The sequence below is a fragment of the Hemitrygon akajei genome, chromosome 5, assembly GCF_048418815.1.
Source record: "Hemitrygon akajei chromosome 5, sHemAka1.3, whole genome shotgun sequence".
Lineage (NCBI taxonomy): Eukaryota > Metazoa > Chordata > Chondrichthyes > Myliobatiformes > Dasyatidae > Hemitrygon > Hemitrygon akajei.
Window position 1 is genome coordinate 91,533,929 of NC_133128.1, and position 19,153 is coordinate 91,553,081.

Here is a 19,153-nt window from a genome sequence, read left to right on the forward strand (position 1 = left end):
AAGTTGTTATCTTTGTTTTATTTGCGAAAACCCACAACCCAAGCGGTTCATATTAATGACAAACAACTGCACTCAACAGCAACCCTCCTGCAGGCCACTGATCTCAGGTCTCCAATGTAGGTAACAACCCGCCGGTATCAGCCTCTGAGTCCTAAAGCGGAGACAATTTCGTATCTTCAAAGAACTACGGTGTAATATGTTGTCCAATTTCCAATATTTCCCTTGCATGACCTCATCATTATATTACAGTACGATTCGGGGAAGGAGAGGCAAGGCGAAGGCGGCAGCATTAGGTGACGACAAGGGGCTGGCCGGGTTCGCGCTCGGTGACGGCAACGCGCGGGGCGAGCACGCGCTCGGTGACGGCGCGCTGCAGACGCGGCCTTTCTCGGCCTCTCCACTTGTTCCCTGTCCTGCTCCCGGACTGAAGGCCGGTTGCGCAGCAACGATGTAAGTGAGGGGGTCTTTGGGGTGAAACATGCCCGGCTGAAGCTCGGGACCACAGGCTCTCCAGAGGGTCCGCTGCATCCTGAGGTAGCCCGGGGAATCTGCGCAACGGGCAGATGGCCGCGTGGGGAGTCAGTCACGCATCACGGCTCCCTCACCCTACGCTCACCACTCCGGGATTTCTATCTCTCCTGGAGACTTTACCTCTCCTCCTGCCTTCACCTCTGCCGACCCTTCGCTCCCTCTTCCTCCCTTGCACCCCCTTCTTCCTCCCTTGCCCCCTTCCTCCCTTTTTCCTCCCTTGCCCCTTCCTCCCTTGCCCCTTCCTCCCTTTTTCCTCCCTTGCCCCTTCCTCCCTTGCCCCTTCCTCCATTTTTCCTCCCTTGCCCCTTCCTCCATTTTTCCTCCCTTGCCCCTTCCTCCATTTTTCCTCCCTTGCCCCTTCCTCCATTTTTCCTCCCTTGCCCCTTCCTCCTTTTTTCCTCCCTTGCCCCTTCCTCCTTTTTTCCTCCCTTGCCCCTTCCTCCTTTTTTCCTCCCTTGCCCCTTCCTCCTTTTTTCCTCCCTTGCCCCTTCCTCCTTTTTTCCTCCCTTGCCCCTTCCTCCTTTTTTCCTCCTCTTCCCTGGCATCTCTTACACCCTTCCTGTTTCCCCCTTCCCTGACATCCTTTCTGCCCTGCTTCCCTTGACCCCTTCTCTCCCTCTTCTCTTTATCCCTCCCCCCAATTCTCCCCTCCACTCTTATCCTAATAATGAACAAAACTGTGTTTCAAGACTGGCCTGTATCTGAGGTGCCAGAGTGAGTTTGGTGCTGTGTATTGTTTTTGATGAGAATATGAACTGGCAATCTGAGCTACTTCACGTGAAAATTGAAGTCTTTCCTGGGTTTTGACTGTGTTCTAATTACCTACAGTGTCCCATGCTATATCTATGCTGGGTAAATTACCTGCCAAATCTTGAATTTAAACAGAGAAAGGAAGTCTCTACCTAGCTGTTTTACATCTTTGTTTTTGTTATGTGTCATTCCTAATTTTTAAAAGATAGGTTTCATTCCCTGGTTTTAATTTTGATGTGACAACCAACTGTTAAAACTCAACAATGTTTCGGAAATTGAGTTGCTTCTCCAGAGAATGTGAAGTAAAGCAGGGTGTTTGTTTTAATTTCAAGCTGAAGGGTAAGTCTTGCCTGACCGTACATGATAAATTATATTATCTCATCCTTTTCTGCAACCATCAGTACTTGCATTAGTTATGGCAGACATTGATAAGGCTGCTTTTGCAGAGACCAAATGAAAATTTCTCTTGTTTTTCTTTCATTAAATTTCACACTGCCCTTGTGGGCAGGTTTGTTAGAGTTGTTTGGGAGAGAGTTTGAACTGATTTGGTATGGGGATGGAAACTGGAGTGATAGCATTGAGGATGAGGTACAGGTAGTTGGTTTGCAAACAAAGGCAGTCTGTAGTGAGACTCCTAGCAAGGAGAGGCTGATGATAAGGCAAAATTCCAAAATAAAAAGCAGACAAAATTAAAAAAAGGTCAATACAGGACTAAAGGTGTTATGTTTGAATGCGCAAAGTATATGGACTAAGGTAGGTGGACTTGTACCAGTTACAGATTGGCATGTATGATATTGTAGGCATCACTGAATCATGGCTGAAAGAAGATTATAGCTGGGAGCTTAATGTCCAAGCATACACGTATTGAAAGGGCAGGCAGGAAGAATGAAATCAAATCATTAGAAAGAGGTGACACAGGGCCTGAAGGTGTTGAATCGTTGTGGACAGAGGCTACGGAACTGCAAGGGTAAAAAGACCCTAATGGGAGTTGTATACAGTTCCCCAAACACTAGTGAGGATGTGGGCTACAAATTACAATGGAAATAGAAAACGCATGTCAAAAGGGCAATGTTGCAATAGTCATGGGGAACTTCAATATGCAGGTAGATTGAGAAAATCAGATTAGTGCTGGATTCCAAAAGGGGTGATTTCTAGAATGCCTGTGAGATGGTTTTTTTTAGAGTAGTTCGTGGTTGAGCTCTTGAGGGGATCAGCTATTCTGGATTGGATGTTGTGCAATGAACCAAATTGATTAGATAGCTTAAGGTAAAAGAACCCTTAGGGGAAAATGGTCATATGATAGAATTCACCCTGAAATTTGAGAGATGCTCAAGTCAGATGTATCAGTAATACAGTGGAGTAAAAGGAATTCCAGATGCATGAGAGGGGAGTTGCCCAAAATTGATTGGTAAAAAAAACACTGGCAGGGTGATGACGGAAATTTCTGGAAGCAATATTGAAGGTTCAGGATGTATACATCCCAAAATGGAAGAAGTATTCTAAAGGTAAGTTGACACAACCATGGCTAACAAGGGAAGTCAAAGCCACCATAAAAGCCAAAGAGAGGGCATATAATAGAGCAAAACTTAGTGGGAAGTTAGAGGGTTGGGAAGCTTTTTAAAAACTAACAGAAGGCAACTTAAAAAAAGACATTTAAGAAGGAAAAGATGGAATATGAAAATAAGCTAGCTAATATTAAAGAGGGTACCAAATGTTTCTTCAGTTACATAAAGTGTAAAAGAGAGGCAAGAGTGGATATCGGACTGCTGGAAAACAATAGTGGAAAGGTAGTAATGGGGGACAAAGAAATTACAGGCAATCTAAATAAGTATTTTCTATCAATCTTCACTGTGGAAGCTCCAGAGTGTCAGGGGTCAGAAGTGTGTGAAGTTGCCATTACCAGGAGGAAGTTCTTAGAAAACTGAAAGGTCTGAATGTAGATAAATAACCTGGGCCTGGTGTTGTACACCTCAGGGTTCTGAAAGAGATGGTTGAAGAGATTGTGAAGGCATTAGTAATGATCTTTCAAGAATCACTGGATTCTGGACAGTTTTGGAAGTCTGGAAATCTGTAAATGTAATTTCACTCTTCAAGAAGGAAGAGAGGCAGAAGAAAGGAAATTATAGATCAGCTAGTCTAACTTTGGTGTTTGGGTACATGTTGGAGAATCGATTGTTTAGGATGAAGTCTAAGGGTAGTTGGAGGCACATGATAAAATAGGCTGTAGTCAGCATGGTTTCTTCAAGAGATAATTTTGCCTGACAAATCTGTTGGAATTCTTTGAAGAAATAACAAGCAGGATAGACAAAAGAGAATTGGTTAATGTACATTTGGATTTGTAAAAGGCCTTTGACAAGGTGCCACATAGAGGCTGCTTAACAAGTTAAGAGCCTATGGTATTACAGGAAAGATTCTATCATGTATAAAGCAGTGGCTGATTGGCAAGAGACAAAAAGTGGGAATGAAGCATGCCTTTTCTGGTTGGCTGCCGGTGACTTGTGGTGTTCCCCAGGGGCCTGTGTTGGGACTGATTATTTTTACGTTATATGTTAGGGACTTTGATGGAATTGATGGCTTTGTTGCAAAGTTTGTGGATGATACAAAAATAGGTGGAGGAGCTGGTAGTTTTGTGGAAGTAGAGAGGCTACAGAAGGATTTAGACAGATTAGGAGAATGGGGAAAGAAGTGGCAGTTGGAATACAGTGTCGAGAAGAGGATTCAGATTCAGTTTATTGTCATTTAGAAAGCACAAATGCAATGCAGTTAAAAAATGAGACAACGTTGATATCACAAAAAAGCACATGACAAAACAGACCACACAAGAAAAACCACATAACGTTTGGTAATCCCCAATCCAGAGTATGGTCATGCACTTTGGTAGAAGAAATAAAAGGATAGACTATTTTCTAAATGGAGAGAAAATTCAAAAAACTGAGGTGCAAAGGGACTTGGGAGTCCTTGTGCAGGATTTGCCGAAGGTTAATTTGCAGGTTGAGTGTGATGAGAAAGACAAATGCGATGTTAGTATTCATTTCAAGAGGACTGGAATTTAAAAGCAAGGATGTAATGTTCAAACTTTATAATGCACTGGTGAAGCCTCACTTGGAGTATTGTGAGCAGTTTTGAGCCCCACATCTTAGAAACGATGTGCTGACACTGGAGAGGGTTCAAATGAGGTTTATGAAAATCATTCCAGGTTTCAGTGGCTTGTCATATGAAGACTGTTTGATGGCCCTGGGCCTGTATTCACTAGAATTCAGACGAATGAAACCTTTTAAATAGTGATAGGCCTTCAGTGAATGTGGAGAGGAGGGGACTAGAGGGGACAGCCTCAGAATAGAGGGGTGTCCTTTTACAATGGAGATTAGGAGGAATTTCTTTAGCCAGAGAGTGGTGAATCTGTGCAATTTGTGCCACATGTAGCTGTGGAGGCTGTCTTTATGTGTATTTAATATAAGAGGTTGATAGATAATTGGTTAGGGCATGAAGGGATACAGGGAGAAGGCAGGAGATTGGGGCTGAGAGGAAAAATGGCGGAGCAGACTCGATGGGCCAAATGGCCAAATTCTGCTGTGCTATCTTATGATATGACTGCAAGCAATTATTACTTTTAAACAATTCATATGCAGCGTGTAACAAATTTAACAGAAGTCCAACAGGGGAAATGATCCAGTTGCAGCAAGCAGAACATTTAAAGTTTAAAGTATTATTAGATCGAAGAAAAAAAAGCTTATAATGTTATCAAAAAGAGCAGTAAGCTTGAGGACAGGAAATAATACTGGAATTCATCAAAGGACAACAGATATTAATAAGGAAAAAGAAAGTAACGAGAGAAATTTTGAAGTGCAAGAACAGGTCAGAAAAGTTATGCAGATACATAGGAAGATAATGTTCCTTTTTTAATGTGAGGTAGGACAATAAGGAAATAGCATAGAACAAGACACAGAAAGCCTCTCAAAATAGTGGAGAAATACAGCAAAGAAAATGAAATGAATTAGCAATGATCAAGAAAACAGCATCGGAGTAATTAGTGGGACAAGAATCACACTTGAAGAATCAATCCTTAAGATCTGATGATCTACAATGAAGCATTTTGATAAGGGTGGTTATGGAGATAAAAACAGAGCAGGTCAGGAAGCAGCTGTGGAAAGAAAAATAGTTTGCCATCCAGATGTGGGATCCTTTGTCAGAACTGGGAAAGAGAAAGTAAGTTCCATTTAACTTTCTTTTCCACTTCTGATGAAGGAGTTAGGGATCTGAAACATTAACTGTTTCTCTGTATACATTTGCTGCTTGATCTGAGTTTAACAGCATTTTCTGTTTTTGTGTCAGATTTCCAATGTTGGTGTTCATAGGGACCTGGGTGTCTTCTTCATGAACCACTTAAAGTCAATGGGCTAGTACAGTAAACAGTTAAGAAGGCAAATAGAATGTTGCATTTATTCTAAGAGGGTTTGTATAAGAGCAAAGATACCTTGCTGAATTTATGTATGACCTGAGTGAGACTGTATCTAGAGTGTGGTGTACAGTTTGGGTCTCCCTACTTGAAAAGGGGTGATTAGGAGCACAATAATTTATCACAAGATGGAATCCTGGGATGACAGTTCTTCCTATGAGGCCAGATTAAGATCTCTGGACCTTCACTTTATTTTTCTTTAGAAAGGGTAGGAGGTGATCTTACTGAAAAGTGCAAAATCTTAGAGCTGTTGCGTATCCCGTAACTGGATCACTTACCAGCAAAGATAGAGAGGTCCGCTGAAGTCTGATGGTACCATTTTAAAACGTTTTTATTTATAAAGGGGCACAAAAGTAAGGTTAATACAAACATTCAGATTACATACGTCGTCAATACTCAATCTAAAGCGCAGGTATAGTAATAATAAGAAATAAGCTCTGTTGTTGTCTAGGGGTAAGGTATATATTGTCCGCTGTATATCTAGAAGTCTCTTGCGTTCACTGCATTTCCACCAGCTGCCGTCTTTTGGGGTGTCGCGGTGGTGCACTTTTGTTGGAGAGAGAGAGAGATAGAGATTGAATGAAACAGTTACCCGGCGGGTTTTTTCCAACCTTTATGAGTTCGATCCGTCGGAGTCTCGTTGGGGGGTGGCCGTTCACTTGTGGCCTCTCCTGTAGCTAAAGCCGTTCTTTTGTGGTGAGGTCGCCAATCCCAGGCAAGGAAAAGACGCACACGAACCCCCCCACCGGCTGTCGCTATTAAACGCTGTCACAGGATTTCTAGCGTGTCTTCTGGTGCGTCTGGGGGGCCGTCTTTACAACCCCTCTTTTATCTGAACTCACGGGGTCTCAGATGTCAATCAGGTTGGGATGATGCAATCTCTCTCCATCTCTCCACCCACGTTGCCCTGAGGGTATACACATAGTACAGTTCCCAATTCACAAAGGTGTCTCCACGAGACAATGACCACAGTCGCCAGCTTTTGCCTCGCCATGAAACGAGGGACACCGCACGTATCTCTCTCTTCTCTTGGGTCATTGACCCCCCCTTCACTAGGGCTCTTGCGATTCTCACAAAGGAGGGGGCTGGGATCATAACAGAGCCCATGAAGATTCGGTATTTCCAGTGGCTGTGTTGTATAGAACTATGAATCATGATTTTCAAAATAAAGGATATGCTCTTCAGAACAGAATTAAAAAATTCTGCATCTGGAGTGTGGTGGTGAGTACATACTTGAAAGATTAATTTTTAAAAATATGTTAAGGAAATAAAGGGATGTGGCGTTAGTGCAGTAAAGTCTTGTTGAGATAGATCAGCGAAGATCTCATTGAATAGATCAGTCTGCATAAGGCTGAATGGCTTTACTCTTCCTCTATATATGCTATCCTAACCATTTAGCAACTACATTTCTTTAGAACATAATGAGTTTGACAGGAGCACTGTTTTACAGAATTTGCAAGTAAAGAGAACCAATATTTCAGGAGCATCTCAGTGGAAAGAGGAAATTTAGGAACTAGGGATTGCTGGTTTAGCAAGATGAATGGTTTCATGTGTTGGAGCAAATTTAAATGTAATTTGATGTCTCAGAAGAATATGAGGCTATAGAGAATGTTAGAAGTAGGAGAAACAAGGCTGAGATTTTTAACTTGTAGGAATTTTGAAATCAAATGCCCTGGTGAATTGTTTTGCTGTGCCATGTTTTTAGAGAATTCTTGCATGTCCGGTGAAGGTTCAAATCCTAGTCCTGATGCAGGGTCTCAATCGGAAACGTTGACTATGTTTTTGCCTGAATGCTGCCTGAGGTTTCTCCAGCAGTTTGTAATTTGCTGAAAAGTCAATTCCTGCTTGATAAAATATTGAATGTTCCAGATTCTAGCAGGAAGTGAAAATACACAAGGTTCTTTTGGAGGTGACGATATGTTAATTGTTGGAAGCTTGGAGCCAGTTATTTGTAGTCTTGTAATTGTGGAGAGATTGCTCTCAACACTTGGAAAGCTAAGTCATCGTGTCCTCCCAGGTAATTCTGCATCCCAGTTCTCTAGTATTTGGAGTGATCCTGGCTGAACAAGAAAACAAAAATTCAATATTTCTGTGCTTTCATAAACTACACAGATCATGATTTACTATGGACGTGCCTCTGCTCCCTCATTTAATGATATTTTGAAATGGATGTCCTTTTGATCTGTGCTTTGACACTCTCTACTTGTATTTCAGTGGGAATGTTTATGCCCTATAGAGAATTTTTGAATATCTGTACATTTTGGACTGTTAAACTAAGGGGAAAGATGACTTCATGCTCTCCCCATCATTGATTTTAAAGTTTGAGTTTGTGAATTATAATGTTAATAAATTAATGCAGCTATCTTTTTTTAAAATTTGGATTGTGCTATCTTGTTTCAGATGCATAATCTGGGTTTAGATCATAAAACATAGGAGCAGAATTAGGCCATTCAGCCCGTCGAGTCTGCTTTGCCATTCCATCATGGCTGATCCTGGATACCTCTTAACCCCATATATCTGCCTTTTCGCCATACCATTTGGTGCCCTGGAAACGGAAACGGTCAACTCCCGCCTTACAGACAAACTTGGCCTCCACCGCACTCTGTGGCAGAGCATTCCATAGATTTACCACACTCTGGCTAAAAAATTCCTCTTTACCTCTGTTCTAAAGGGTTGCCCCTCAATTTTGAGGCTGTGCTCTCTAGTTCTGGATACCTTCACCATAGGAATCATCCTCTCCTCATCCATCCTATCTAGCCCTTTCAACATTCAGTAGGTTTCAATGAGATCCCCCCACCCCCACATTCTTCTAAATTCCAATGAATCCAGCTCCAAAGCTGCCAAACACTCCTCATATGTTAACACTGTCATTCCTGGAATCATCCTTGTGAACCTCCTCTGGACTCTCTCCAATGACAATACATCCTTTCTGAGATATAGGGCCCAAAGATGTTGACAATACACCAAGTATGGCCTGACTAGTGTCTTATAAAGGCTCAGCATTAGCTCCTTGCTTTTATATTCTATTCCCCTTGAAATAAATGACAACATTGCATTTGCCTTCTTTACCATAGACTCAACTTGTAAATTAACCTTCTGGAAGTCTTGTACAAGGACTCCTAAGTCTCTCTGCACCTCATGTTTGAACCTTCTCCCTATTTAGATAATAAGCCGCACTAAGGTTCCTTTTACCAAAATGCATTATCATACATTTCCCAACACTGTATTCCATCTAACACACATGAAATGCTGATGGTACCCCATCTAACGAAACACACAAAAGGTTGGTAGCCTCCAACCTGATGGCATGAACATTGATTTCTGTAACTTCTGTTAATGGCCTCCTTCCCTTCTCACCCCATCCCTTATTTATTTCTTATTTTCCCCTTTTTTTCCTCTCTCTGTCCCTCTCACAATCACTCCTTGCCTGCTCTCCATCTTCCTCTGGTGCTCCCCTCCCCCTTTCTTTCTCCCTAGGCCTCCCATCCCATGATCCTCTCCCTTCTCTAGACTTGTATCCCTTTTGCCAATCAACTTTCCAGCTCTTAGCTTCATCCCTCCCCCTCCTGTCTTCTCCGATCATTTCGGATCTCCCCCTCCCCTTTCAAATCTCTTACTACCTCTTCTTTCAGTTAGTCCTGACAAAGGGTCTCGGCCTGAAACGTTGACAATGCTTCTTCCTATAGATGCTGTCTGGCTTGCTGCGTTCCACCAGCATTTTGTGTGTGTTGCTTGAATTTCCAGCATCTGCAGATTTACTCGTATTTGTGACTGTATTCCATCTGCCACTTTTTTGCCCATTCTTCCAATTTGTCTTAAGTCCTGCTGCAATCGTGTTGCTTCCTCAGCACTACCTACAAAAGTTTTTTTAGTTATATAGAGTAAAAGAGAGTTAAGAGTTGATATTGGACCACTGGTGAGGTTGTAATGGGGGGCAAAGAAATGGCAGATGAACTTAATGGACACTTTGCATCAGTCTTCACTGTGGAAGACACTAGCAGTGTGCCAGAGGTCTGTGAGTGTCAGGGAGCAGGAGTGAGTGCCATCGCTATCACAGAGGAAGAAGTGCTAGGCATAATTAAAGGTTTTAAGATGGATAAGTCACCTGAGCCAGATTGACTGCATCCCAGAGTCCTGAGAGAGGTTGCTGAAGTGATAATGAATGCACTGGCCATGATTTTTCAAGAATCAATTGATCCTGGCATGGTCCCAGAGGACTGGAAGATTGAAAATGTCACTCCACTCTCTAAGAAGGGAGGAAGGCAAAAGAAAGGACATTATAGGCCAGTTGGCCATTACTTCATTGGTTGGGAAAGTGTTGGAGTCTATTATTACAGATGATGTTTCAAGGTATTGAAGCATATTACAAGTGTGAGGTATTGCACTTTGGAAGGAAAAACCAAGGTAGAACATACAAGATAAATGGTAGGGCACTGAGGAGTGCAGTAGAACAGAGGGATCTGGGAATACAGATACAAAATTCCCTAAAAGTGGTGTCACAGGTAGATAGGGTAGTAAAGAGAGCTTTTGGTACACTTGGCCTTTATAAATCAAAGTACTGAGTATAAGAGTTGGAATGTTATGGTGAGGTTGTATAAGGCATTGGGGAGGCTGAATTTGGAGTATTATGTGCAGTTTTGGTCACCGAATTACAGGAAGGATATTAATAAGGTTGAAAGACTGCAGAGAAGGTTTACAAGGATGTTGCCGGGACTTGAGAAACTGAGTTACAGAGAAAGGTTGAATAAGGTTACGACTTTCAATATTCAACTGAATACATCAGGAACTTAATGCAGCTGGAAACATCTAACTGAATACATTAACTTCCTGAATTATGCCTTGCAGATAATCTACAAGACTTTTAAGGCATTTTTCTTTTTGGCTATGTACTATTGGAATCTATTGATTTGACAGACACAGATTAGTTCCTGGTCAGTGGTGACCCCTTAGATCTTGGCAGATATTTCAGCAGTGCTGGTGATGTGGTCAAGGGAAAGTAACTGAAATTCCTTTTGTTCACTGTCCATTTACTAGTGTGAATGCTTTCTGCTGCCTGTCACATTATTGGTTCATTTTATCCTGGTTTTGTCATGGACTGTCACAGGCTGTCTCATTAATGGAATAGTCTGTGAAGCTTGACCTTCTCAAACTTTTACATCTCTTGTTTTATAACCAGCAGCCAGTTTCTTATCCAGTTAAGATTTATCTTGACTCCACATTTTGAAAGTCATTCATGGGGGAAATGTTTGCAGAATATTTCTGGAAATATGAGTGTATGTGACTGTTTATCATGATTGACACACTTGGGAGTAAGTGCTTTAAATATGTTAGCAACATACAAAACGCAGAAGGAACTCAGTGGGTCAGGAGGCATCCTCTGTGCCATTGTTTTGACTTTAGAAGGCATGGAAAGCACTGCATGAGGTTAGAAAATTTAATATCACATTCTCTGATTTAAGAAGAGGAAGGTAGAGGGATGTCTTGAAAAATTGCTAGATCATACAATTTATCTACAAAGAATTATTTCTACTGATCTGAGACAGGCTTGGATTTGGTAAAGGCAGATAAAGTGGATTGAAAAATTTTCAAGGCGACTGACAGAGGATGGGGGAATGTCTGATTTTATTTGTCTGGTGTCTCAAAAGTAATTTAATAAAGTTCCTCATAAGAGGCTTTCAACTCAAGCTGCAACTCCTGGGTTTGAGATTAATGTACTGACCTGGTATAAAATTGTCTGAACAGGTGACAAATTGGCAGGAGTGATGACTAATTCGGCAAATTTATTTCAAAGCGTATAGATGATGTAGGTAATGGGATTGAGAGCCATTTATCCAAATTTCCCTCCTTGACTAGCTTTTCTTGGCAATTTTGGATAAAAGCTATTTGGTCTGTGAGATCAAACCATTCTACTAAGCACAGGTAGACTTTCTGGTATATTCTACCTATCATTTTAATTGCCAAAATCATCTCTATTTCAACCAATACTTTGACAGCATCCTGTCTGTAGACATTGCTGAGTACTCACTGAGTCTTGCTCTATGAATTTAATCATGTTCCACCTTTGAAACTAATTTATCTTTTTTTGTAATTTATTTTTTATTGAAGTTCATCATCAAACATTTCCATAAGATGTATTTCAGATATTGTACATTTATATCATATAGTCATATATGCCACAAATCTCCATGTAATATTTATCTGAGGTATACACTTATAGAAAAGAAAGGAAAGAAAGAACAAGCAAAAGGAGAACACTGTGTACAAGTAGGGAGTGATTTTTTTTTTGCAACATATTCCTTGATTTGTGAGGATAAAATCAGGCCTGTGAGGTGTTATGTAGTTCTTATTACACCCGTCTTCCCAGTATGAATCAAATTGTTCCAATGTATAATTAATAGATACTGTTATCTTCTCTATTTTGTAAATGTCCATTGTAATTTCCATCCATGCATTTAAAGTTGGGCTCTCCTGTGATAACCATTTCCTAGTAAGAGTCTTTTTACCAGCCACCAACAGTATATTCATTAAATATTTATCTCTTTGCAACCATTCTTGAGGTATATACCCAAAATACATGGTCTTACTTTCTAAGGGTATTTCACATTTAAGGATGTCTTGTAGGGCATTGTGTATCCCACTCCAATAGTCTTTGATAACAGGGCATTCCCAGAAAATATGATAATGGTTTGCATTTTGATTTCCACAATTTCTTCAGCAAACAGGGAGGTTACTATTATAATGGGATTTCTGATATACCCATTTATTATAATGGGTGTAATAAAATATCTTAAGTTTTTCCATCCAAACTCCCTCCATTTCTGCTTGTATGGGGATGGGAAGTACCCGCTCCTCAATGTTTTTCCATTGAGCGTCATATGATGGGTTGCACCAACATATCACAGCTCTCAACTGTGCTGCAAAATAATAATCTCTAAGAGAAGGTAGCCCCCCCCCCCCCTTTTCCTTGACTAATTGCAAAGTCTTGAGATGAGCTCTAGGTCTTTTACCTTGCCAAATATATCTTGATAACATTTGTTCCATTCATTGAATTGATTTTGATTAATCTCTATTGGTAGGGTCTGAAAGAGATATAATAGTCTGTGCGGTATATTCATTTTAATAGATTCAATCCTTGAACTGAGACTAAAAAAAGGAATTGGGTTCCATCTTGTTATATCTTCCTTATTTTTTTTAATATATAGGCTAATAATTGCATTCTGATAATTTTGCCAAATCTTTTGGCATAATGATGACCAAATAAATATTTGAAAGACTCTGTTTGCCATGCCCAGGGATATCTACTTTCAATTTCTCTTGGTGGGCTATAGTTATATGAAAGTAATTGGGTTTTATCTATGTTGATCTTGTATCCTGATAATTGACCATATTGTTCCAAAGAATGCATCAATTTAGGTTAAGAGTATGTTGGTTGCCCTAGATAGATGAAAATGTCATCTGCGTAACAGGCCAATTTATGCTCTGTCCCTTTAATAGTAATTCCCCTAATACCTTCATTTTGTCTGATGTATTAAGCTAATGGTTCCAGATATAATGCGAAGAGACTCCATACACTTTGTTAGATGGAGGGGAAGTTTCCCTCTATTTGACCTTCAACCTTTGCTCCTTGTCTTAGATGCCCCACCATGATCCACCCTATCACCCTCATATGGTCACCTCTTAGCTTCCTCCACTCAGACCTAGATGATTCAGTCTCTCCTTTTAACTGAAGTACAACCTATGCCTTAGATAAACTTTATATACTTTATTGTTTTGATATTGGTGTATTTTATTCTATAACAACCATTAGCAAATCAATTGGTGAGAGTTTGTCTTGTTTTATTATGGGAGTTTTCATCAGGTATTCATTCTGTGTCATGATGTTGCTTAATCCACCTTCTTGATAGAAACAGAAAACCTACAGTGCAGTACAGGCCCTTCGGCCCATAGTGCTGTGCCAAACATGTACTTGCTTTAGAAATTACCCAGGGTTACCCATAGCCCTCTTATTTTTCTAAGCTCCATGTACCTATCCAGGAGTCTCTTAAAAGACCCTATCATATCCGCCTCCACCACTGTTGCCTGCAGTCCATTCCATGCACTCACCACTCTCTGCATGAAAAAACACTTACCCCTGACATCTCCTCTGTACCTACTACACCTTAAGACTATGCCTTTTCACGTTAGCCATTTTTACCCTGGGAAAAAGCCTCTGACTATCCACATAATCAATGGCTCTCATCATCTTGTACACCTCTATCAGGTCACCTTGATACTTCATAATGAGTGAAACCAAATGAATTATATTATTGCAATGTTTGAATTGTACACAAGGAACCAATAGGCCTTTTGATGTTGGAAAGCAGTATTCTAACATGTCTTTTAATTCTACAGGGCGGATTACTGGAAGTCCCAACCAAAGAAGTTCTGCGAGTACTGCAAATGTTGGATAGCAGATAATAAGCCTGTATGTTGAATTTTGCTGTTTGACTCATTTTGACTGTGTAGATTTGTTTTAGCTGCTGTCGAACCCAACCCACCATATTGTTACAGCATAATTTTTTATTATTAATAGGATATGTTTTCTACATAATTTTCAGCATCCTATTTAACTAGAGTTTGAAGGTTGCACTTCTTCCATGAAACTTGTTTGTTAGGTTCATCAGGATGGTTTTGAGGACAGAGGAGAGTTAGTGGTCAGGTTAGGTTTTAGGGACAGGGATATGATTGAGTTAGAGGTCAGGCTGGTCTAGGGTCTGCTCCACGCTCTACTGTCAAAGGCCAGTGATCTCCATGTACGGATGTCAGGCCAGTAAGGCTGTGGATGAAAACCAACAAGGATTAGGGTTGGTTGCCCTTCAGGTTAGTGAATCCCTCTGGGTCAGCGGAACCTACGATTGGAGGTCTTTGTGGGCTAAAGGCACGAGAATCAGCAATCCCTTAAGTTGTCGAGTCCAGAGTTTGAGGCCTAGAGTTTGGTGTCCTGTCATTGGCAAGTCCTGGAGTTGATACCGAAGAACGAAAGACAAAAACCGAAATTGGGGAGTCCGGAGGATGAGGACTGATGACCGAAGCCTTGGGTCTGCAGGTCTGCATGTCCACTGGGGAAATTGGAGTTTGATATCCGAGTCTGATTGAGGCCCAGAAGTGGCCTATATTTGTGTGAATGGATGTGTGCATGGGAGGGAGGAGGTGGGCTTGTTTTGCTGTTACTATTTTGGCTTGTGTTGTTCTGAACATTGTAGGCCTGTTATATTGGCATTGGAATGTGTGGTGACACTTGGAGGCTGTGTTGGTTGTTAATACAATCAACATTTTAGACTGTTTCAATGTGCATGTGATAAATGAATCTGAAACTATTGAATTGTAATAGATTTGGTTCAATAACATTGTGATGACTTTCACTAAATTTACAGTCCTTGATTAGTCTGACGTATACAAGGCACCAGGCCTCGGCATAGTGGAAATGACGTATTAAAATTTACAGGAAGTTTAAAATAGGATGAACCACCTGACATCAGTTCAGGCACTGAACAAGATGGATAGAGAGATACTTTATTGATCCCAAAGGAAATTAGTGTCACAGTAACATTACAAAATAAAGACATACACAGCTCAGTGACCTCTACAAGGTCATATCATCTGATGATTGACAGAACTTAAAAGAGTGCTTTAAACAATGGCCTGGCACAATTCATCTGAGCTGAACCAGACTCTTCATCACTGTTTCTGTGAAGGCCCATGCTGGCTTTGTGATATCAGGAAATAGCTTAATGCATTAGATTCAACAGAAGCTATGGATTTCAAATATAGTGAACGGATCTGTTAACTAGAATAGGTACATTCCAATGTAACTGCAGTGACATCCACCTGACTAGAAAAAGGCAGGATCTGTCAGTCTAGCCAGTCACTGCCCAGTTGTTCAAACAGTTATGAGTAAAATGTTATTGTGACAGTACTAACAGCACTTGGACATCAGTAATCTACTTTTGGTTGGTACTTTGCTTCCATTAAGGCTAGTAGATCTTATTTTAAGCTTGTTCCACACAGCCTAAAGAACTGGATTCCAGGGGTTGTTGCTCTTGATATCCAGGCAGTATTTGACTGACAGTGAAGATAGCCTGTCTCTACCGACTTTTTACCTAGCAGCAAGGAAGTATGGTCATCCCTGCCCTCAGGATGTTATAATATTTTAAAAGACCATTTACTGTGAAAATTCAGAAACTTCTTAAGACAGACTTTGTTAATAAAACAGAAAATATGTATAACTAGTGGGTCTAACTTTGAGTTTTTTCCAGTTGTGACCACATGGGTTTTCTCCAGCCATTCCTGTTTCCCCCCCCTCATCCCAGAGATCTGAGTTGTTTGGGTATTTAGCTATGGGCAAGAAGTATATTCTGAGCGGAGTTATGGGAATATAAGGAGAATAAAACTGAGTTCTGTATAAGGTTAATGTAAATAGGTACTTGACGATCAGCATGGACTCAATGGCTGTTTTGTTTTTATACAATGATATCACCACAGATCTACACCTTTGATATAGTGATCTGCTGTAACAGATCCCTTTTCTATTATAGAACCTACTTGATTTCAAACTGATTAAAGGCGCCAACCAATTGATTGTGTTTAATATGTATTTCAGTTTTACATTTTCCTTTTAAATTTTAATTGGCATTTGATCATTCTTTATAATGTAGTGTTATCACACTATGTTTGGAAAGGATTTGGTTTTAAAGATAATATTTTTAGGAACATAATTTCATCTGGTATTTTAAAAGTGATGCTCTGTACACTTACAGTCACACTGTTTGTATTGACTATGTTGGATTCTGATGTTTCTTGGTGAAAGGTTCTTTCAGAAGTCAAAGAGACATAATAGCTCTGGAAATGGACAGTAGTGGGAGTCTAGTAGGGGAAGGAAAAGAAGCAAAGATGGTGGTCCAACATGCCCTTATACCATGGATAAGAGACATTTCATTTGAATTTGTAGATAAGAGTTAACCAATCAGAAAACCCCTATTTGAATAACTTGACACCTAATAAACTTCCAAAAAGTGGGAAAAAAACACTTAAGGGGTACACTGAACAACTGCATATATATACTATGACTATTAGGAAACATACTGAGCGATTACATGTATGTAGGTAATTATACAGTTATAAAATAGATGCAGGCATAAAAAGGTAACCTGCAAACAAAATGACTATTATACAGTCCAATCCGATATTGCCCCCTTAGATTGTAAATCACACAAAATCATTATATCTGAAAATTCAAAGACAGAAAAACTTGATATCTACATTAAGTATAAAATAATCAAAAACCTACCTAAATTATTGAAATATCAAAGGGTATTCATAGAATTATGTTATTGTTAGGTAGATTAGAAGGCACACTTGCTTGAGTTTGAACTACTGTATTGATCGCCCTTATGCAAGTAAAAATTACGAAGAGGCATATCAGGATAAATAATATGACTCATAATATTGAGTAACCCTAGCTTCTCTCAGTTAAATGAATCAAACAAAATAAATCCTGTCAATCAGGTTGATGTATTTTAGCTGCTTCTTTACAAATATGATCAGTCAAATCAGTTATGTCTTCAGACTCATCAGGTATGATGTGATTGGAATCAAGCTGTAAAGTTTAATTCTTGAAGCTTTAAGCTGTATAATACGTAGACTACATTATTTTTCTCAACTGTTTCCTACAGAGTGTGGAATTTCATGAAAGGGGAAAGAATCATCAAGAAAATGTGGCAAGAAAAATTAGCGAGGTATCTCTTTTTTTTCCAGTTTCCATTTTTTTTGTTGTTGGCTATGTGCACATACTTGTCCTATTCCTGTTTTCTACTGTATTGCAGATTAAAAAGAAAAGTTTGGATAAAGCAAAGGAAGAGGAGAAAAAGGCAAAGGAATTTGCTGAGATGGAGAATGCAGCCATGAAAGCTTATCAGGAAGATCTGAAGCGGCTAGGAGTAAATACTTCAGGTAGTTTTACATGTTGGTGTATTTTGAAGACTGAGTTGTATGTGATTTTGGACCATTTTTAATTGGTGATTAACGAAAAATGGATCTTCTCACAGGAATCCTGAGAAAGATGGTAGATGAAAAATTGTTTAGATCTTTTTCAATTGGTAATGATTAGTCATTAAAGGAAAGGTTAGAAGATTAGCATTTAATAAAATAGACTTAACATTGTTTACTGTTTTGAATTTAGCTAGGAGCTCTTTAATCAATTTAACCACCTTGTCTTACTTGGGAAGTTTAATTGTTCAGAGGTCACATTTTACATTATAAAACAGCAAATAGAAAGAGCTTTGTGCAGTCTCATTGAAAACTTCTTGATATGAAAGAAAACCATCGCTTTATATTGAAGTAATGAACATTTTAACCTAATTACTGTTAATTCCCTCCTATCAACTCAGTTTTAGAATATCTTTGCCATTTAGAAACTTAATTTTATGGATTAGAATGTGGTCATGTCAAACAACAATTAGCTTACAGCTAAGCCATTTAATACACTTCACAAGGATCAATTTGGCATGAAGGACAAATTTAGTTGGACCAAATAGATTTTTAAAGGTCAATCCACCTAATTATAAAAGGGTAGCCCCCTCAATTAAACTTGGATTAGCAGACCTCTTTGCTTAATTTAGATTGTTTGCAGCTAGTTCTGTTTTAGAATTGTAATTTCTATGAATATAGTTGAGTGCTTATGGCTCCTTAGTACACAATGTTTGGTTCTTTGAGCAGCATTCTTCACTTCTCTGTGACTATTCTTTAGTATACTCCTTTCAGTAATTGGTGTCTTCCACAGCTTTATTGCAATTCAGTGCTGTTTGTTGTCTTAGATGTAATCTAAGATACAAAGAGGATGAGGAACTAAGGTTAAAAATAATGCTGGAAAAGTTGGTTTGAGTGAAAACCAACAAATTCTAAGGACCTAATGATGTACATCTCAGCAGTGGCTTTAGAGATGGATGAACCTCTTATCATTTTCTAAAACTTGATATATCCTGGAACTGTTCTTTGGAATAGTAAGTGTGACTACATTGTTCAAGGAAGGAGGGATAAAGGAAATAGGGAGCCAGCAAGCTGTTAGCTTGATAACAGTGATGGGAAAAGTATTAAACTAATAATGCAGGATATAACAGCACCACCCTGAAAAGTGTGTGGGGATTGAAAGTGTTTGCATAGTTTAATGAAAATAAAACCCATTTTATTAGATAAGGGGGAGCTTGTAAACGTGTACATTTGGATTTAAGGAAGACATTGAGTAAGGTCCCACATAAGAGGTTGGTCAATCAGGTTTGAGTACAAGTAATAGGGCGTTATGGTGACAGCCATTTAAAACAAATGGTTGTTTGACAGAAGACAAAGAGTGAGAATGGAGGGACCTTTCTCAGATTTGGAGTC

General features: G+C 39.7%; 1 protein-coding gene across 2 annotated transcripts in view; it reads left to right on the top strand.

Moving 5' to 3' along the window:
* The first annotated feature begins 320 nt into the window (after nucleotides 1-320).
* wbp4 (WW domain binding protein 4) overlaps nucleotides 321-19,153 on the top strand; it is a 56,427-nt gene continuing 37,594 nt past the window's right edge. For both annotated transcript variants that reach the window (XM_073046027.1, XM_073046028.1), the window contains exons 1-4: nucleotides 321-450; nucleotides 14,129-14,201; nucleotides 17,449-17,511; nucleotides 17,599-17,725. In XM_073046027.1, the coding sequence (XP_072902128.1) occupies nucleotides 449-450; nucleotides 14,129-14,201; nucleotides 17,449-17,511; nucleotides 17,599-17,725 (265 nt within the window). In that variant the 5' untranslated portion in view covers nucleotides 321-448. The remainder of the gene's footprint in view (nucleotides 451-14,128; nucleotides 14,202-17,448; nucleotides 17,512-17,598; nucleotides 17,726-19,153) is intronic.